General features: G+C 37.2%; 1 protein-coding gene and 1 pseudogene across 8 annotated transcripts in view; both read right to left on the bottom strand.

Annotated features, from left to right (window-relative positions):
* CUNH9orf85 (chromosome unknown C9orf85 homolog) overlaps positions 1 to 22,658 on the bottom strand; it is a 70,249-nt gene that overhangs the window by 9,217 nt on the left and 38,374 nt on the right. For 2 of the 8 annotated variants that reach the window (XR_015440118.1, XR_015440116.1), the window contains exons 3-6: positions 20,527 to 20,665; positions 19,828 to 19,945; positions 15,194 to 19,363; positions 583 to 696 (exon numbers count right to left, since the gene is read on the bottom strand). Coding sequence is in view for 3 of the 8 variants with exons in the window: in XM_087184100.1 (XP_087040226.1) it covers positions 691 to 696; positions 20,527 to 20,665 (145 nt within the window). In the remaining 5 variants the exon portion in view is untranslated. Of the gene's footprint in view, positions 1 to 580; positions 697 to 12,304; positions 12,524 to 15,193; positions 19,364 to 19,827; positions 19,946 to 20,526; positions 20,666 to 22,658 lie in introns of those variants that run through there. The other 6 variants (XM_004838132.4, XM_013069676.3, XR_015440117.1 and 3 more) reach the window with 5 other exon arrangements.
* LOC106008795 (kinectin pseudogene) lies at positions 703 to 3,909 on the bottom strand (annotated as a pseudogene).

The raw sequence follows: 22,658 nt of genomic DNA, 5'->3' as shown, positions 1-22,658 counted from the left end.
AATGAGCAGGGGCCAGATGAAATAAGCACAAAGAAAAAGATCCTTCAAAATTAACTAAATTCAAGATTCTACTAATTAAAATATTAAAGGAGACTCAGGGCCAGGGATGTAGCTCAGTGGCCCTGTGCCTGCCTGGCAAGTGCAAGGTCCTGAGCTCGATGGAGGTGGGGTGGGGGCGGTGATGACACACAATGGAGGACAGATGTCCATTAAGGGAAAGTTGCTATATAACATTTAATTCTTTTGTAATGAATGTGAACCTCAAAGCTAAATTTTTTTTTTCCAGTACCAGGGATCACACTCAGGACCTTGTGCTTACAATGCCAAGGCAGGTGTGTTCCCACTAAGCTAAATCCCTGGCCCTATAGCTAAATATCTGACATTCTTAAATACATAGTGTTACTTTTATTGTAATACAGAAACATTTAACAAAATTATGACTTTCTCCCTATCAGTGGGAAAAAAAGCCTAAATTAGTGTGATATACTACAACTTCAGACTGAGTTACTGTATTTCTCATTAAAAGAAAGTGCACATGTCAATTATTAAGAGTAAACTCTGAATGTAAAAGGAAATACTCACGGAATAACAATATCTTCTTTCTTTCCACATTTTGCACAGACTTCAAGTTCATAGGCACATGGTCTACACATTATGTGGTAAGACTCCTTCACGGTCTTCTGCAAACATTTAACGCTAAGAGTAGAAGAAAAATCATTTAAAGATTTGATAAAATAGGGGAATGTGTCTAAATGTATAGATGAAAAACCTAAAAATCAAAACTCCTAGATTTTGAACTTAGGTATTTATCTCATGTTACTTTCTAGATGACAATTTGCAGCTACAAAATCATAATTCTTGGTATTCATCTAATTTATTAAAGCTCTTTTTTTTGTTTTTTTGAGATAGGGTCTCACTTTGTAGTGCAGGCTGGCCTTCAACTTGCTGCAATCCTCCTGCCTCAGCCTCCCGAATGCTGGGATTACAGGTGTGAGCTACCATGCCTGGCTAATTTCTTAAAGCTTTTTTTTTTGAATAATAAGCATCCCTTTATTCTCTGACTGCTATTACAAAAACTGATTACATTAGCAACAAAAGTGTCTTGAGTTGATGTGAGAGGCAGTTACTCCCCCAAAGTGTTAAGTAAAACTGTACAACATCAGTATTAAAATGTTAAAATTTACACTGTCTTTATCACTTTGATCTTCTGAACTGAATTGAGCAAAATAAGGTAAAATACTACACGTTTATCTTCAGAAATGTAAAGGTCTAATTATTCAAACAGTTTTTATTATAAAACTAAACTCTGAAGGTGTCTACAAAATTGGCTTTTAAAATTTCTCTTTAAATCAGTAGTCTAACAAGGATTAGAAAAGACAAAACTCTGTTCAGTGTTTCTGACAAAGTAGAGAGGGTGAAAACATAAATAAGGCTTTAATTTGGCAAAATATAATACAATGCCTTCTGTTGTCCTCAACTGAAGTTTCCCAGTTACTTCACTCCAAACCTGGTAGTGTTATTTCTCCTTTGAGAGCTGTTTGTTTACAGCCTGAAGCAATTGCTGTAACTGTGCTATAGTCTGATTTAGACTTACAGACATCGTCTCCTTTTCAGAAGGCTCCATTTCTGGGGAAACATCACTATTCTCAATAACAGTAGTACCTCCAGCAGCTTGTACTATTTTTGACTGGATAAGATCCAGTGACTGTTGCGCCTTATCCAAATCACCAGCTACCTCTGTCTTTCACTTTGTTCAGTTTTAAGTTTTGTGAGTGTTTCATTTAACTGTGTCTTCAACTCTCTCACTTTTGTAACCTAAATAGATTGTTCAATTTCTGCCTTCTGTAGTTCATTTCCAAATGCTCTCATTCTCATCTCAGATTTTCAGTATCTTTATTTTCTCTTCTTAATTGCTCTATTGCTCTGAAGATGTAACTGATGACAGCATCTGCTTAATTGTCTTTCGTAATTCATGGACCTTAATTTTTCATATATTTCCCTCTTCCTCCACACTTTTCTGTAGCTTCTCTAAAATTCCTTCTGTTTCTGCAAGGACTGATTTATACATATCACGCTGTGTTTCATCAGCTTCTTTCAACTTATACTCTAAAACCTTAACTCTTCTGAACATGAAGTTCCAGCTATGCATTCTTTTGCTTTCTTTTCAAATCCATGCAACCATTCACTGTAACTCAAATTAGAAGGGACAGACACCTTTGAAAATAATTTTTTAAGAACTTCTTTAGCCTCCAATTCAACAGCTTCCACATACTGTCTTTCATTGTTTTTCTTCCTCTGATCAACAGCATCCTTCAAAGAATCTAATTCATTCTGGAGACCAGTTATTTCTTTCTCTTTCTGAAATTACTTTTAATAATTCTTCTTGAGAAGCAAAAGATGCCTCTTGGTAATTCTGTTGCTTAAACTGCTCAATCTGGGATTTAAATAATTTGTTTTCATCTTGCACCTCCTGTAACAGCTTTGTTTTGCTAGAAAGATCACTCTCCCTCTCTTTTAGCATAGCTTCTACTATCTTCATTTTCTTTCAACACAATTTCAAGTTCTTCAAATTGTGATGCAGAATGTGACTCTTGTAAGTCATGTCATGCTTCTTGAACATGAGCCTTTAAAGATTCATTTTCTTCTTGGAGATCCTGTAGCCACTTCCCTCTATTGGCTAGGTCTTTCTCCTCTCCTAAAACAGCCTTCGTGGTATTCATCTGTTCCTCCTTTCCTTTTACTAAGTTCTGAAGCTCCTGAACTTGAGAAGTGATAGATAACTGTTGAGCCCAAGCAGGACATTTCCTATTTCTTCTTTTAGAGCCTCTATTTCCTGTTTCAAATCCTGAACAGTTTTCTCCTTATTAGCAACTTTGAGAAGTTCAACTTCCAGAAGTTCTTCTATAGATTTGATCTTTCCATCTTTCTCATTGATCACTTTCTTAAGTTCTTCAACCAGAGAAGCAAAAGAAACCTGATCATTTTGCTTAGCCTTTAAGTCTTGAACTTCTTTTCTCAGAGATGAATTTTCTGTTCTTACTGCATTCAGTTCCTCCTCTCCGTTGGCCACCTGAGTAAGTCCAGTTTCAAGAAATTCTTCTACAGTCTTTAACTTCTCATCTTTTTCTTGAATGCATTTTTCCATTTGTTCCACAACATCTTTATTGGGGTGTTCAGAAAGAAGAGTCTGCAAGTCTTTGAATTTCTAATTTTAATGCTTTGTTTTGGTCATTTAGAATCTTAAATTCTTCCATTTTGTTTGACAATTCACATGGTTACTTATGTTCAAGCAATCTTACTTTATCATCCTTAACATGACTACTTTTTTGTGTCTTCTCCAATTCATGTGCTGCAGCAGCCTTCTCATTTGCCAGAGCCTGTAATTTTTGCACTTCAGCTTTTAATAAATTCATATTCTGTATATCCTTAAGTTCGTCCTCTTTACTAGTTAAATGATCAGGTTCATTTGCTAGGAAATCTTCAGTTTGTTTTATCTGCTTATCCTTTTCTGCAATCACTTTATGTAATTCTTCTGCTAGAACTGAAGCGGAGGTCTGGGCAGCTAGCTATCTGGGAATGATACTGCTGAATCTGTGCTTTCAAGGCCTCATTCTGCTCCAAAATAACCTGAACTTGCATTTGTAGAGACTTTTCTTTGTTCACACTTTTTTGCTCTGATTCAATTAACTGCATTAATCTTTGCTTCAACTGTTGTTTTGATACCAAGGTATCTGTAAATTTACTATGTAGGCTCTGTACTTCATTTTTTTTGGCCACAAATTTACTCTGTAATTCTGAGGCTGAAGAAGGCACTGCGGTGGCAGCACAGGAAACGAACCCAGCAGCTTGAGCTCCCCCACCCCAGCCGGAAACGGAGCGTGGGGCAGGGCGCCTCTTAAAGCTTTTTAATTGTCATTAAAACATGTCAAAACAAGATTAACAGACTGAAATCAACTGTTTTTCTGTACACTAGCAACAAATAAGCTAAAAAAGAATAAAATACCTAGCAATAAGTTTAACAAAAAAGTGTAAGACCAGTGTGCTAAACATCACTATGAAACATCACTGAAAGAAATTAAATACCAGCCACATGGAAAGATACCTCATGTTTCTGCTCTGGAACATTTAATACTGCTAAGACGGCAATACTCCCCAAGCCTACCCATGGATTCAGTGCAATCTCTTCTGCAATTCCAGCTGGCTTTTTCTGCCCCCAGAAATTGGTGGAATAACCCTAGAGTTTGTACAACCATACCTTGTTTTATTGTGCTTCATTTTATTGTACATGACAGATACTGTTTTGTTTTTTTTTTGGTACCAGGGATCGAACTCAGGACCTTGCGCTTGCAAGGCAGGCGGCAGCCCCACTGAGCTAAATCCCAGGCCCACACAGATAGTTTTTGACAAACCGAAGGACTGTGGCAGCCCTGGATCAAGAAGTCCATCAGTGCTTGTTTTCCAATACCAAGTGCTCACTTCATGTCTCCCTGTCACCTTTTGGTAATTCTCACAATATTTCAAAGTTTTTCATTATTCCTCTATCAGTTCTGGTGATCTCTGATGTTAGTTACTACTACCATTGTTTCGCAGTGCCATGAACTGTGCCCATACAGAGCAGCAAACTTCATTGGTAAATGTTATGTCTGTTCTGACTGCTCTACTGCCCAGCTGTTTCCTGTCTCTCTCCTTTTGTCAGGCCTCCCAATTCCCTAGGATACAATATTACCGAAATAAGGGCAATTAATAACCCTACAATGGCATCTAAGTGTTCAGATGAAAGGAAAAGTTACGGATCTCTCACTTTAAATAAAAACTAGAAATGATTAAACTTAGCAAGGAAAGCATGTCAAAAGCTGGGATTGAATGAAATCCAATCAAAAGTCTAAGTTGGGAAGGAACAGTTCTTAAAGAAAATTAAAACTGCTACTCCAGGGAATGACTGGAAAGGAAAACAGCCTTCTTGCTGTAAAGGAGAGAAGATCAAATCAGTCATAACACTGCCAAGGCCTTCACCAGAGCAAGTCCCTAACTTGCTTCAGTTCTATGAAGGCTGAGAAGGGCGAGGAAGATGCAGAAGCAAAGTGTGAGGCTAACAGAGGTTGGCTCCTGAAATTAAACAGAGAAGCTGTCTCCATAGCATCAAAGTGCAAGGTGGAGCAGCCCGTGCTGCCGAAGAAGCTGCAGCATTACGAAAAGGCTCTTCCTAAGATAACTGATGAAGGCATCTACACTATCCACCACATGTCGGAAGAAGATGCCATCTAGAACTTTCACAGCTAGAGAGCAGAAGTCAGTGCCTGTGTTCAAAGCTTCAAAGGACAGGCTGACTCTTCCAGTAGGGCTAATGTAGCTGGTGACTTTAAGTTGAAGTCAATGTCATTTACCATTCGCAAAATCCTAGATCCCTAAGAATCAAACTAAATCTACTCTTCCTATGCTAAGTGGAACAAGACCTGGATAAGACTTGTATTTTAGTTTAGTACAAAGTGAGATATCCAATTTCCCCAGCACCATTTATTAAAGAGGCTATTTTTCTTCCAGTGTATGTTTTTGAACCCTTTGTTAAAGATCAAATAACTATATGTGTCCGGGGTTGTTTCTGCTTTTTCTATTCTGTTCCACATGCCTGTTTTAGTGCCAGTACCATCTTGCTTTATCACGGTAGCTTTATAGAATAATATTAAGTTAGAGACTGTGATGTCACCTGCTTAACAGCACATATATTTATGACATAGCTTACTGAATACTTTAAGCTCACTCTTGAGACCCACTGCTTAGAAAAAGTAATTTCTTTTAAAATATTATTGCTCATCCACAATGTGACTATAAGACCCAAAATAAGTTTGAGAAAGAAAAAGCTGGAGGCCTCTCGATACACAATTTGAAGATTACCAAAACATTCCAATAACCAAGATACAGTACTGTGCTACTGTTGAAAGGGTAGGCATATGGATCAATGGAACAGAAAGGAGTCCAGAAACAGGTGGATGGCACTCATGTAACCAGTTGATTTTCAACACACTCCAAAGACAACTGAATGAAGAAAAGACAGTATTTTCCACAAAAGATGCTGGAACAATTGAATATCCCTAAAATTAAGAGGAAATGGATTATAAGCTGAAAAACTTAAAACTAATAATTATATAGCTTCTAGAAGAAAACAGAAAAAACTATTTGTGACCAGATTTCTTAGCTACAATAATACCATGACCTATAATCATGAATGGGTGGACTTCATCATAATTAAAAACTTTTCCTTTTCAAAAGAACTTATACTTGATTGAGCCCCTGAGTTCAAGACCAGTTGAGCAACACAGTGAAGTGATACAGTGATAACATAATCAGAGACAACTATGGGAACAGAAGATAAGCTTCTGGGAACTTAACTTGTAGTTTATGAAAAGCATGGTTTGTACTTTCTTCTAAGATAGGAATTTAAGTGTTCTTTTGCTAAAAACTGTGACCATTCACTTGGGCCTACATTCTGGATACCTAGCAGGTTGGGAGATATATTTCCCTTACATTATTTAGAGGTCCTATATCATATGCCCTATATCAAACTCAGATTTGATTTATATCAATAAATACACAAAGAACAGTCAAAACATAGCAAAAGTATTATAGGCAGATAAGTTAGAAAAAAATTAATATATGGCCAAGGAAGTGAGAAGAAAAAATTGACATCAGAATTGTGGGGGGAGGAACATCTAAAGACCAGACCTCCAGATAAAGATGCAATGGCTAGGACTGCATGCCACACTAAGGAATAAGCATTAATTGGAATTACAATAGCACCACCCAGTCCAGAAGGTCCAGATAGGCATCAGTTGCTCAGGCCGGTGACCAGAGCATCCAAACCCATCCCTTCCCAAAAATGCCTTTATTCTTACCATGTACCCTTCCTATGTGACTTCACTTCCCTATTGGATCAATATTAGCTGAACAGCAATACTTGTACTCCTATAGGTTGATTATAGTTTGACCAATCTTGTACCTGCACTGTGATTTTGCTGTATAAATTACCCTTGACAAAAAAGGCCTTGGGGCCAGCAGCGCCAAGGAGGAGCCTTCCGGGCCCCTGAACCACCAACCCAGTGCCAAGGAGCAGAGCTACACCAGGGCCAAAGAGTTGAGCTGAATGGGCACCAACATTATCCCCCTTCCCCACTGAAATGAGAAGACACGTAAACAAGTCTAAAAACCAGACTTCCGGATCAACCAAAGAAACCACAAAGGGAAAGGACATGAAACATTCTGATAATTCAACCAACTGGCAACAAAAGAGGAACTGGAAAAAATGAAATCAGAAATAATTTCTCAGATAACAGCAGAGATTGTGCCCATACTGCAAGACATGATTAATAAATCTAGAGAAGACACAGATAAAAAAAATAGAGGAGCTAAGGAACATGATGGAATCCCAACATAGGAAACAAATGGAATCCATAAAACAGATGCAAATAGATTTCCAGGAGATTAAAAACTCCATTGAAAGTCTACACAGCAGAATGAGCCAATGTGAGGACAGAATTTCAGATATAGAAGATAAGATTGCAATTAGTGACCAGGAAAACAAAAATTCCTTAAAAATACAAGGGGTCCATGACAGATCAATCCAGCAGCTGCTAGACGATGCAAAGAAGAGTAACATAAGACTGACTGGAGTCAATGAAGAAACAGGAGAGAGTGCAGATGACACAAAAAAACGATTTACAGAAGTGATGGCAAACTTCCAAGCAGGGGAAAAGATCTGAACATACAGATAAGTGAGGCATATAGGACTCCAACTACCCTTGATCAAAAAAAAAATCTACACATAGGCATATAATTGTCAAGATTCCAGCAACCCAAGAGAAGAACAAAGTTCTACAAGCAGTGAGAGAAAAGTAGCAAATCACATACAAAGGAAAGCCCATCAGAATCACAGCAGACTTCTCGATGCAAACCCTCAAGGCAAGAAGAGCTTGGAGTGATGTATTCCAAGCCCTAAAGGAAAACAGCCTCCAACCCAGACTGATGTACCCTGCAAAACTATCTTTCAAAACTGATGGAGAAATAAAGTACTTTCATGACAAAGAGAACCTTAGGAACTTCACAAACACCAAACCAACACTCCAAAAAATTTTAGATAATATCCTAGGAAAAGATAATGAGGATCACAACCCCAGGAAGCAAAACAGAATGAATCCATTGGGCATGATAAGAAATTAAACGCAAAACGGGAGAATCCAACAGAAACAAAAGTCATGACAATGATAAGTAAACACGTATAAGTTATAACCATCAATGTTAACGGTCTCGATTCACCAATCAAAAGAAATAGCCTTGCAGAATGGGTCAAGAAGCAAGATCCAACAATATGCTGCATACAAGAAACACACTTAATTCAAAAAGAAACTCATAGACTGAAAGTTTAAGGGTGGAAAACAATACTTCATGGGATGGGAACCCAAAAAAAAGCAGGAGTAGCTATCCTCTTTGCAGATCAAGTGGATTTCAAACCAACACTGATAAAGAGAGACAAAGAAGGACACTACATCCTTATAAAGGGAACAATCCAAGAGGAAGAGATGACAATCATAAACATATATGCACCAAAAAGTAGTGCACCCAACTATATAAAACAAATACTAACGGACATGAAAAATCAAATAAGCACTAATACAATAGTGGTGGGGGACCTCAATACCCCACTGTCACAAATACATAGATCAACTAGACAAAAAATAAGGAACGAAATATTACAACTCAGTCAAATTCTTGAACGAATGAAGAGATGTTTACATGGTGTTACATCCCCAAAGATCAGAATACACTTTCTTTTCAGCTACACATGGGTGCTTCTCCAAAACAGACCACATATTCGCTCACAGCTCACAGATGTTTAAGTAAGTGCAAAGGAATTGAAGTTATCCCCTGTATATTATCAGACCACAGTGTGATAAAATTGGAGATCAATGGCAAAAGAAACCACAAAAATTTCATAAACACATGGAAATTGAACAACACACTTCTGAATAACCAATGGGTCACAGAGGAAATTAAAGAAGAAATCAGACTGTTCCTTCAATTAAATGACAAGGAAAATACAACATATCAGAATCTATGGGACACAATGAAAGCAGTCTTATGAGGGAAATTCATAGCAGTGAATATTGACATTAGGAAAACAGAGCAAGCCCAATTAAATAACCTGATGCTGAACCTCAAGCTTCTAGAAAAAGAAGAACAGGACAAACCCAAAGCTCATACAAAGGAGGAAATTATAAAGATCAGAGGAGAAATCAATGCAATGGAGACTAAGAGAACGATACAAAAAAAAAAAAAAATCAATGAAGCCAAGAGTTGGTTCTTCGAAAGAATCAACAAAATTGACAAACCCTTAGCCAACCTTGTCAGAAAAAGGAAAGAAAAGTCCCAAATCCATGCAATTAGGAAAGAAAAGGGTGAAATTACAATGGACCCTGCAGAAATCCAAAGGATCATCAATACCTACTTCGAGAACTTATATGCCAATAAGATGGAAAACACAGAAGAAATGGACAGATTCCTAGATACATATGAATTACCAAAGTTGAACGAAGAAGACCGAAAAATTCTAAACAACCCAATATTAATCAATGGAATTGAAAATGTAATTTAAAACCTACCATCTAAGAAAAGCCCAGGTCCTGATGGCTTCACTGCTGAATTCTACAAGACATTTAGAGAGGAACTGCTGCCACTACTGTTTAAACTCTCCAGTGAAATTGAAAGGGAAGCAATACTCCCAAATTCATTCCTGGAAGCAAGCATCACCTTGATCCCCAAAGCAGAGAATGACCCAACCGAAAAAGAGAACTATAGGCCAATCTCACTAATGAACATAGATGCAAAAATCCTTAATAAGATACTGGCAAACAGAATGCAGAAGATCATCAAGAAGATCATACACTCTGATCAAGTGGGATTCATCCCAGGGATGCAGGGATGGTTCAATATATGAAAATCAGTTAATGTAATACACTATATCAATAGAGGCAAGGACAAAAACCATATGATTATCTCCATAGATATAGAAAAAGCATTTGACAAAATTCAACATGCATTTATGATAAAAACCCTATAAAAAACTGGAATAGATGGTCTCTACCTCAATCTGATAAAAGCTATCTATGTAAAACCAATAGCCAATATCATACTAAATGGTCAAAACCTGAAATCCTTCACACTAAAATCAGAAACAAGACAAGGATTCCCACTATCACCAAGCCTGTTCAATATAGTTTTGGAAACATTAGCCACGGCAATTAGTCAAGAGAAAGAAATAAAAGGAATAAAGATAGGAAACGAAGAAGTGAAATTGTTATTATTTGCAGATGACGTGATACTCTATATAGAAGACCCCAAGAACGTCACCAAAAGTCTTCTAGACTTAATAACCAAATACAGTAAAGTAGCTGGATAGAAGGTCAACACACAAAAATCAATAGCTTTCCTCTATACAAACAACAGATTCACTGAGACAGAAATAGGGCAAAGAATTTTTTTCACAATAGCATCCAAAAAAATGAAATACCTAGGCATCAACCTAACGAAAGAAATCAAAGATCTCTTCTCTGAAAGCTATAGCACTCTGAAAAGAAAAGAGATTGAAGATATCAGAATATGGAAGGACATCCCCTGTTCCTGGGTAGAAAGGATCAACATAGTGAAAATGGCCATACTTCCAAAAGTGCTATATAGATTCAGTGCAATCTCAATTGAATTTCCAGCAGCATACTTCACAGACCTTGAGAAAACAATCCAAAAATTCATTTGGAACAAGAAGAAACCTAGAATAGTGAAAGCAATACTAGGTAATAAAGACAAGGTAGGGGGTATCACAATCCCAAACTTGAAACTATACTACACAAAGCTACTGTGATCAAAAGAGCATGGTATTGGCAAAGAAACAGACCTGAGGATCAGTGGAACAGATGAGAAGATGCAGAAACAACGCCAGACACACTCAACCACCTCATCTTTGATAAAGAGTCAAACACCCTCACTGAAGGAAAGATAGCCTCTTTAATAAATGGTGCTGGGAAAACTGGGTTTCAACTTGCCAAAAATTAAAACTAGACCTATATCTCTTACCATGCACTAAACTAAAATCTAAATGGAATAAAGATCTAAATGTTAAAACAGAAAACACTGAACTGGCTGGAATAGAGGTTAGGTAGAACTCGAAGACATTGGTGTAGGAAAAGATTTTATGAACAAAACCTCAGTTGCCTGTGAACTAGCATAAACAATCAACAAGTGGGATCTCTTCTTACTAAAAAGCTTTTGCACAGCAAGAGAATTCACCAACAGTGTGAAGAGACAACCCAAAATGTGAGAAAAAATTTTCACCTGCTCTTCCTTACACAAAGGTTTACTATCTCGAATCTGTAAAGAATTTAAAAACAGACATTTCTCAGACAGAGAATCAGAAATAGCAAATAAACATGAAAAAAAAGCTCAACAACACTGGTCATTCAAGAGATGCAAATGAAAACGAAGCTCAGATTCCACCTCACTCCAGAAAGAGTGGCTGCTATCATGAAATCAACCAATAACAAATGCTGGCTGGGCTATGGGGAAAGAGGAACACTGCTTCACTGCTGGTGGGAGTGCAGACTGGTGCAACCACTGTGGAAATCAGTATGGAGATACCTCAATGAAGTAGGACTGGAAGTCCCATTTGACCCAGCTACTCCTCTGCTGGGTATCTAGCGCAAAGAATTAAAAGAATCATGCCACAGTGATATATGTGCACCCATGTTCATAGCAGCACAATTCATGATAGTTGAAACTTGGAAGAAGCCCAATTGTCCATCAACTGGAGACTCGATAAAGAAAATGTGGTTTATAAAATATAAAATGGAGTACTACTCAGCCATAAAAAATGAAAAATTAGAGACATTTATAGCCAAATGGATACACATTGAGGTGATGTTCTTAAGTGAAATAAATAGGACACACATGTGTAAATACCAAATAGTTTCTCTAGTGTGAGATACTGAAAGTGTACATAATAGCGAAAAGGTATAATCGATAATGTCCAATAGGAAGAAAAGGGACAAAGGGGAAGGGGTAGGGGAAAGGAAGGAAGGGAATGGAAATAATATGAGAAAATGAAAAAATGGAAACAAAGTCTTTGTAAATAGGGAGGGCAGGGGAAAGGGGAAAAAATAAGAACCAAGAGAGATTATGTAAAGGTGCAAATTTCCAATGATAAATGTCATTATACTGTATATCTAAAATGAACCAATAAAATTAAAAATGAAAAAAAACAAACCTCGGCGCAATCCCTGCTGTCTTTCAGTAGCTCTCTCTGAATAAATCTTTCCTCTTAACCTGCATTGCTTTGGAATTCACTCTGATTTTGGGGGACAGAAACTCAAACTTGGCACATGTAGTAGGTTGGGAGTTATATTCCACTTGTATTGATATGGCTGGTGATATAGCTCTGTGGTAAAGTATTTATGTAACAAGTGCAAGTTCTTGGGGTTTGAACCTGAATACCAAAAAAAAAAAAGATGTTAAACTTCACCAATGAGTAAAGATGAAAAATGAGCTCATGAAAAGATGCTTAATATTATTGATCAGAAAAATGCAAACTAAAACCACAATGAGATACAGCTACTCATTTATGGCAAAAACAGAATTAAAAAAATTGAAAATAAAAAACAAAAGGTAAGGGCCGGGGATTTAGGTCAGTGGCACTGCGCCTGCCTCGCAAGCCCAAGGCCCTGAGTTTGATCTCTGGTACCAAAGAAAAGAAAGGCAAAACTGGACAATCCTCAGTGCATATCAAGGTGTAGAAAGTCTGGAACTCCCTTACACTGCTGGTGAGAATGCAAAAGGTACATACATAACACCCTTCAGACACCACCCAGGAATCTCATTACTGTTTGCTCAAGAGTAATAAGAACCATTTTCACACAGAGTCCTGTATATGAATGTTCATGGCAGAATAATTCATCTGCCAAAAACCTAGTAAAACCCAAATGTCCCTCACACCTTTACAAAATGGAATACTAGTCACCAATTAAAAGGACCTACAGGGGACGGCAATTTAGCTCAGTGGTTCTGCAGCCTGCCTCGCAAGCGCAAGGACCCGAGTTCGATCCCCAGTACCAAAAAAAAAAATAAAAGGACCTACATACTGATTCATACCATATGGATGAATCTCAGACTTATTATGTTAAAGAAGCCACACTCAAAATCTTACATACTATATGATTCCATGTATATGTCATTTAAGAAAGAAAAGGTATTTTTAAAGATGGGCCAGGAAGGGCTGGGAATTTAGCTCAGTGGTCCTGCCACCTGCCTCACAAGTGAAAGGTCCTGCGTTTGATCCTTGGTACCAAAAAACAGGAAGGAAGGGAGGGAGGGAGGGAGGGAGGGAAAAGGTATAGGAATAAAAATACATCGGTGCTTGGACAGGGCTGGCAGTGGGTAGAAGTGACTACAAAACTGCATGAAGAAACTGATACAGGGGGAAGAGATGCAGCTCCCAAAGTGCTAGATATCCAAAACTGGGGTTCGTATTGTTTGAAATTGAAGAATGAATTCCAGGAACAATGGAGGTTAAGAGTAGGAAAAATTTATTGAGAGAAAGATAGCTTCTGCCTAAGAGAGACAGAATGGGGACCAGGAAATGGGTTGCCTGTTCACCCAATTCTCAAAGGTGTTTTATGGGACAAAACTAAGAGGTGAGGCAGGTTTAAGGTGGGACAAAAGTATAATCAACCAATAAGATTATGACAAATATAGTCACTTAGGTAATATCGATTAATTCAGGATCAAATCAGGAAGCAAGTCTTGTAGCAAGCATACAAGGATTTCAGTCACGGATCTTTCCATGAAGGAGTGGGTAAGATCTTGGTCCGACAGCCAGGCTATTGATACCTGTTTAGAATATCAATCACTGCTATTCATCCCTAGGGGAAGTATGCAGATGTGGTAGTTTCTCTTCTTTCACAATGCTGGCCTTCAGTGAAAGTATCTTGATTGTCCTCCATGTTGGCTCATGGGCTGGCCCTAACTGTCTACAAGATAACTAATTAACTTATGTATCTACAATAAAATGGCTTGGGTAATGGAAATGTTTTAGATCATGATTGTGATGTTGGTCTCACAAATCTATGCATTTGTTAAACTTAAACTGTATACTACAAAGGATGAATTTTATTATATGTAAATTATACCAGATCCCAAACAGGGACATATAAATTAGCATTTACGAAGAAAAGCAAAAACTCTTTGACATGTGGTGTAAGTAAAAATAATTATTAAAACATCTGGGTTAAATTATTTTGGTATGCTTGCTTTATCATTCCAAAAGCCTTAATTACTCTACAATAAAAAATACATTGAAAATCTTTATGCCATTAGAATACACATGGAATAAAATTCTAATCATTCAAATAGTTTAGGAAAATTTTTACAATGCTTTCTGGCTTTAGTTTTTTAAAAAGTTTTAAAATGTTTAAAAAAAATTCTTGATTCGATTCATCTGAGACTGTTTTTTTTTTTTTTGGTACAGGGGATGGAACTCGGGTCCTTGTGCTTGAGCAGCAGGCTGTGAAACCACTGAGCCAAATCCCTGGCCCTCATCTGAGACTTTTAAGGAAATCGGAATGTTTTGTCTTGTTAGAGACTCCTGGGGTAAACAAATCCTTAAATTTTTAAATTGCTAATCTGGGGATAAAATCTTATTCACAGAACTGTCATTGCTAAAATTTACAAGTAAAAGAGATTTTTAAATGGATATCTCCTTAGGACTCCAGATTGAAAAAGTTCTGATTTTCTTGCTGCCCACTCCCAAGAATGACTCCTTAAGAATCAACTATGGGGGCCGGGGATTTAGCTTAGTGGTTTCTGTTAGGCATTTCAGAGCCCCCATGGAGCAAGGCCCCTCCTCTCCTTTCCCCTTACCCCACTCCGGACACAGGGAACAGGGAACTTCCACATAGCTAAGGCCTGACCCCCCTTTGTTAGTGACTCTCTGCCTAGTTAAGGACTTTCTGCCCCACCGGTTTCTTAGTCAGATGTTCCAGTGAGACAGGGGCTTCCCGAAAGCAGTGACTCCATCCCCCGCCCCCATCCAACCGAAACCTATTGCTACATACCCGAGCCCCAGTCACCCACCCCCACCAATGGACCAGTGCTCTCCCACCTGCAAGATCCCTACATAAGCTTCCAGCTCAGCCCATGCAGTTGCTGGTCTCCATTCTGTGAGTCAGCCTGGCAGGCTGCAGACTGCCGTCCCAATAAAGCTTGTTTGAACGTCCGTGTGTGCTCCCCTTCTTCGGCGACCTTTCAGTTTCGCCGCCTGCTGCGCAAGCTCAAGGACACGAGTTGGATCCCCGGTACCAAAAAAAAAAAAAGAATCAACTATGGGCCTTCTGCCTGAGCGGTTTCTGCTCCATGATGCCCGTGTCATGCCACCCTGCCTTGTAGCCAGCTGACCGTGGACTGAAACTTCTGCAAAGTGTGAGCTAAAAATAACCTTCCCTTCTTAAAAAAAAAAAAAAAAAAATCAAATATGTACCTATGTGGCTTATTAAAATACAGATTTCTAGGCCCAATGAATTATTTACATAACACAAATCTTGGGAATGAGACCACAGAATCTCTTTCAAATTCATGAAGTTCATACCCTTACAAACATTTGTAACACTGCCTGGACACCCAAAGGGGTGTTTTTCAGTCTTTCCAGGGCCAATTAAGACTATCAAGGTCAATTCTGGGAAAAGAATGAATTCCACTGCTGAAGCAATTATGTTCTTTTTAAATTTAAATGTTTCTGAAAATAAGGCTTTGTTAGGATAATCACTCTGAATATAAATATACCTATCTTCAGCAAAGATAGAACAGTTAAAATGACATTTTTCTTTTTTACAAATATGATGCTTGTGAAAATATGAATTGTAGTATTGTTAGAACTTTACAACTTTCTACTTAAAACCTCCTCTGTCACAAAAGTGAGACCTTAGTGTGCCTTTTCTTTCAAAACTCTTAATCCAGGCTTTATGCCCTCACTGGGTACAGCATGAGGCCTGAAAATAATAGTTTCAACATTTTTTCACCTCAATACTCCATTTACCGGTCCAAAGAATCTTGATCTTATGTATGAGACTGGTTTAGATATCATTTTAGGAAGAGATATGCATTTGAAGTCATCATAAAACCTATAAAGTATCTTGGAACATATTTTAAAATCACTACAAATTCTTTAATCGCTCCTGGGTGTTTCTTATAAAATTCATGGTAAGATATAACTAAGTTCACCTAAATTTTTCCTTAAAAATGTCTAACTTTTAAAGATTTTGCTTAGTAAACTTCAGAGATGTTAAAATAATAATAGTTTTTACTTCTTTTCATTTCTCTGTGGAAAGACAATTCCCATAAACAATCTTTCAATCTTGGCCATGAATATACAACTGATCGTTTTTAATGGAAAATATGGTCAAATAAAAACACAGGTTATTCCTATAAACTATGTTTACTGACAAAGGAGACAGTCATACATTTTTAAAATTTGGTATCATTATTTTTTACAATGAAAAAGAAGACGAAAGAAAAATTAAAGAAAGCTAATAAATGTTTATATATTTAAGGATGAAAATCGGAGTAAAAATCTGAAGTTTCCAAGGGGCCACTGAAAGATCTGGAATATATTATTTAAAAAATAAAACAGGAGAGAATCACTTGGGAAACAAGATACCAATATGCAAGTCCAGCTTTGACATGTCCCTTTCATATAATCTTTGAAGTGATCTTAACTCCTGAGTCTTGTTCCTTATAATGGATACTAAAAGTGCTGACACCTTGGCACGAAGACAGTGGCTCCCAATTGTACCAGTCAATTATCACTGTAGCCACCACCTCCAGGAACTCATAGTTAAAAACACTAAAACCAGGGCTGGGTGGGGTGGCCCAGCATGCCTATAATCCCAACACACCAGAGGCTCAGGCAGGAAAATCCCCAGGAGTTCGAGGCCAGTCTGGAATACATAATGGGCTCAAGACCAGCCTAAATTACACAGTGAGACCCTGTCTCAAAACAAAACAAAAAACAATTATTAAGACTTTTAGATGACACTGTTTTAATAGTAACACGATTTTTTAATATCGCATAATTACACATATTAGCAGTTGGAAGATCTACACAGGGAACATAAAATTTCTGTATTTTGTGCTCTTAGGTCTTGCACTAGGACAGACATAAAATACATTAGGATTTGACAGACATTTTACTCTGGTACAACTTTTCTGATACTGCCTTGTTTCCTGGTTATTACCCTTAACCTTTACCATAATTTGGCTCCACCCATGGTATCTTCACATACTGATGACTAGGTACGTGGTAAACAGTGAGCCGTGGCACTCCAGCCTCTGGTGCACAAAACACTGCTGGTGTTTCCCTTTTCTCTGTCATATTTCCTGCAGTGGCTCTCTGTAATCTATGCTCAGCACAGAAGATTATAAAACCACATTAAGGTATTACATCATATGCTACTTATAAAATGCTTTTTAAGAAAACAATACTCTCCTAAATTCCTAGTTCCTGGAGTATAAGTAGTTACAAATCACTCCCATCGCTTCTAGGCCTTTTGGCTAAGCTCAAGTGTAGTTACAAATCACTCCCTTGTGTCCCTGGATTGCTTATTTGAAAGTGAAGAGGTTAATCTACCTCTTCTTATTGCAGTCTTAGATTGGACTAGAATAGTTCTTAAATGAGTACAAAATGTTCACCTATGCCCAAGAACAGTTTAGAAAAAAGAAAAAAAAAGAAAATTAATATCATTTAAAGCAATCACCTTTAAATCAAAGGTTGCTGCAGTAATCAAACTCCACTCTAGATACTTTAATACTCCTGGAATATGGTGACACAACTCTCCTATCCCTGTTTACCCTTCCAAGCCTCACTCTGTTAGAAATGCTGGAACTGAAAAGCACAGCCAAATCAGCTAACCTATAGAGATTATTACCACATACTGGTACACATGGAGAGACATGACAGAAAGTGTAATATATGCTCACGTTAATAAAAGAACAAGAAAAAAAAAAGATAATCTAGCTTTTTACGACTATTAATTTTGAGCCTCAAAACCAAAATTCCAAGTCTAGTTTTTTCATTAAATGTATATTCAAGATAGTCCAAAACCTTTTGATAGGCAACTTTGATTAATGTTCATAGACTACCAAGGTTATGTAACAAGAGGAAAGAAAAACTAAATGAATTTAAGAGGAACCAAAAGACTGAACACAGAGACATTTTGTGATTATTTGCATTGTCTATGAAAGGGAACAGGGGATTTTTGTTCATTTTCTCTTCATTCTCTTGTGTCCTCCTGACAAAGTTTCCTTAAAATATTGTTTGACCCACTGTTCTTTCACTTGTTCTCATTTTATTTATTCCTCTGCAGACTAAATTCGTGTTCTCTGGGTTTCCTTCCCCGTTACTTACAGCTAATGCTACTTGTAATCTGCCCAAGAGTTACCTGTAGATCCTTCTCTAATAGATTATAAACCTTTTGTTGGCAGAGATTCATCGTGGTATCGTCTATATTATAGCACAGTGTCTTGTACACTGAAGGTGCTATTTAAACTAATTACAAATTAAATCAAGTTTCTTGACTGTTATTCCTAGCAATCTTTTCTTAGCTCAGAAATTAAGAGCTATGTCTGGGTAATATCCCTCACTTTTACCCTTGACTATCTTTGACAGTTTTGTTCCTAGTGAAACAAGTGGATTATAGTAAATTTTCTTTCCAATTTAGCTCTGTGCCTTGGTTCTGGTTAAGGAAAACTTGGTCTTGTAAGACCAAGTTTTCTAGCAGGTAAATTTTCATTCTACAAGTGAACACTCTTATTTTGGTTAACTTAAGATACAGGAATGGTTCAAGCCATGGTGGATGATTTTGTGCCAAAGTTTAGGGAGCAGACATTAAAATGCAAGCCAGGAATGAGAGATTATGAAAAATAAATAGATCCTAATTTTTTTTTTTTGGATATCAGGGATCGAACTCTGGACCTTGTGCTTTGATCCTAATTTTGAATCTGCTGCCTAATAGATGAATAAGGCAAGTCACTTAACTTTTCTAAAGCCAATTCCTCACTGTTCCTATTACAGGGTGATTACTAGAATACATGTTAAACTAAATATAAATACCTTAATTATCTGCATGTTAAAACACAATCTGAAAATGGAAAAACTGATACAGTCCTTAGGTTAAAGTTAAACCCAGCTATATTACCTTTTCAGGCCACATGTATTTGAGATCTTTGCCTTTCCCTTTTACTTTGCTTCCCCAAACTGCATCAGCTTCCTGAAAATTTTCTGAAAAATTCCAGCAGTAATTCTCACAATTACCATCAACAGAATATAATTTCTGATTTTAAAATACTTCTCGCATCCTGGCTTCTACCTTTTTACACTTAAAAACCAAATCAGAAATGATATATAATTTCAGAACTTGAACAGTAGAATTACATTACCAAAATACCAGTAAAGGGAAGTTCTATAATAAAATGGCTGTTTCTATATACCAGGGGACAATTCTTTGAAAAGAATTGATCTAAAAAAATTTATTGATCTAAAACACGTTATCTGCAATGCCATTCCTAATCCTTACTCATGAAATCAATCAACTATAAAAGAAAAAAAGTACCCAAGTGCAGGGGTTACCTCAGCTGTATATAATAATCTTTAGCATATTTATGGGAAATAAAGGTAAGGAAGGAAATGGGACAAGGGAGTAGATGGAAAAGAAAAAACTAAACTATAGTTGTAGTCTTCATTACCTTTTAATTCTGCTTGGATTCTGGGAGATAGCATATACTGTTCAACTCTCTTCATCCCAATATCCTCTGCCATCACAAATTTAATTTGAAAATAATCTGCACTGTTAGACATCCACACCTACAGAGAGGAACAGGCTGATAATGAAATATCCCTTTCTCTTGCTGTTTTTGTTTTCTGTTTGTAATACTTGGCATTGAATTCAGGATCTTTATTCTGAGTTATAGCTCTATATTATAGATAGGTAAGTTAATTAGTTATCTTGTAGGCAGTTAGGGCTGACTGTGGAGGAGTCAACATGGAAGACAATGAAGACACATTCACTGAAGGCCAGCCTTGCAAAAAAAAAAAAGAAACTACTACACCCCTGAGCTTCTCCTAAGGATGAATAGCAGTGACTGATACTCTAAATAGGTCTCAATCACCTGAGTGGGGGATCAAGATCTTAGACACCCCTTTCAGGAAAGATCCTTGACCCATCCCTTTCTGAAAATCCTTGCTTGATCCTTATATCCTATCCTTGCTGCAATGACTTGCTTCCCGATTTGATCCCTATTTAATCAATATTATCTAAGCAACTATACTTGTACTAGTTGATCATAGTTTTGTCCACCTTGATTTCCCACTGGATAAATATTACCTCAGGGACTGTACCTGTAATCTTACTAGTTGACCTTAGTTTTGTCCCACCTTGAACTCACCTTACCTCCTGGCTTTGTCCCATAAAACACCTTTGAGAAGCGGGGTGGGCAGGCAACCCACTTTCTTGTCCTCCTTCTGTCTCTCTGAGAAGCTATCTTTCTCTCAATAAATTCTTCCAACTTGTAATCTCCGTTGTCCCTAGAATTCATTGTTTGATTTTAGAGAATGTGAACTCGTGCTTCAGATATCTAGCAGGTTTGGGAGTTACATCTATTCCCCTATATCACCTAGACTTTTTTTGCGACGGAGTCTTGCTAAGTTGCCCAGACTAACCTGCACTTGCTATCCTCCTGGCTGAGCTTCCCAAAGCGCTGGGATCATAGGTGGAGACCATCATGCCTAGCTCTCTTCAGAACAATTTATTTCTTCCTAATTAATTAGGTCTTTTGCAGCAGTAAATAATCAATTTTTCACGGATCCAGTAATATGTATATGATGTATTTATTTCTAGTAATGTATTTATTTCAATAACATCCATTGGGATGCCACCTGGAATTTAAACTTGTAAAATGTAATGAAATAAAATACAGCAATTAAAAATTCCAATCCTTTTTTCTTGTAATGAACATACTGGTATGTCCAATCTAGTACCCCAAATTAATAAATAAAAAAGACAGTGAAACACGGGAGGATTAGAAAAGGTCTAACCTAAACCTACATAGGATAAACAACCCAGCTGCTACATTTCAGTGTTAAAAATAAAACAATCTATATAGAAAGTCTTTGGAGAATAAAAATATATATTACATATCTAAAATTTACGAAGACCTCTGTTCTTCCTGCCATACATTCCATTTTTAAGGCAATTGACTTTGGTCATTATTCTTTTGCCACTTTCCTACAGAAATATCACAAGTGTCTTCTCTGGTTATGATACTATGATAAAATGTAAAGCTTTAGCATTTCTATTCCAATTATCAATTGTGATATACCCCATGCTTATTAGCATTTAAATAGGTTTTCTATTAGAAAATTGTATAACAAAGTATTTGACTTTAACATGTCCTAAAGTAAATTCATTCTTTAAAGAAGAAAATATAAACAAAGAAATCATTACAAAATAATTAATTTAAAAAACATCCATTTAATTTTCCTTTTGACTTTTACAATACATCAAAATAGAGACAAGTCTAAGTAGAAAGTCTGGACTGTAGAATTACAATTCCATTTAAATTATAGATCTTCACTCAGATGCTATAAAGTCAGATCATATGGAAAACAAGAGTCAGTTTATATTGAGCGCCACATACAGTACACTTTGCTCCTGAGGTGCCTGCCAGTGAGTGGTAGGCTTAGTTTCTAGGTACTGAAAGTGAGTACAATTTGGACGGCTGGAGATGGAATCTAGCTACCTACACTGTGATTATAATTTCAAAAAGACTTATGTTATAGTGTTTGCTCAATGAACAAAGTAACGAATGCCAATTGATCAGACAGATACAATAATCTAGTGCCAAGGAACAAATGCAAAGTTTTACCATAAACCAGTGGATGCATCCTGTGCTCTTTGTGCCCAAATCTGTGTCCTGCTCCCCTTTGCTCAGGCTGGACTGGAACTCCTGGGTTCAAGGTGCCCTCCTGCCTCAGCCTCCCAAAAATATGGGACTACAGGCACACACCACCACACCCAGAATAGCGGGATTATTAAGCAGACCTTTAGTAGGAGTCTAGAACTTTTTCCTTTTAAAAATAAAGGGTCAAGGGCCGGGGATGTAGCTCAGTGGTGCTGCGCCTGCCTTGCAAGCACAAGGTCCTGAGTTGGATACCCAGTACCAAAAATAAATAAATAAATAAATAATAAAATAAAATAAAAATAAAGGGTCAAGAAAAAAAGGAGTTGGTCTATGAAAGATTATCTTTAAAGTCTTGCTTTGGCTAATTTGTTTAGAAAAACTCTGCAGTACAGAAACAGCAATCACATGAATAGGCAGCCATTTGGTGGCTTAAACTCACTAGGAACATCTCATTCCTCTCTCCCATTTTCTTCCAAACCATGGTACATTTTTCGTTTCTCCTACATTGTAAAGCCCTTTTATATGTCTGTAGCAGACATATAAAAGCAGAACTTCTCTGAGGACAAAGCTCCACAGAGCATCCTGCTGTTGGGAGACCCAACCCTCCAAAACCACTG

Source organism: Heterocephalus glaber, unplaced genomic scaffold (genome assembly GCF_053883595.1).
Source record: "Heterocephalus glaber isolate CG9 unplaced genomic scaffold, H.glaber_assembly_v1.0 deba00001481, whole genome shotgun sequence".
In the NCBI taxonomy this organism is placed as follows: domain Eukaryota; kingdom Metazoa; phylum Chordata; class Mammalia; order Rodentia; family Bathyergidae; genus Heterocephalus; species Heterocephalus glaber.
This window is presented reverse-complemented; position numbering and strand designations above follow the sequence as displayed.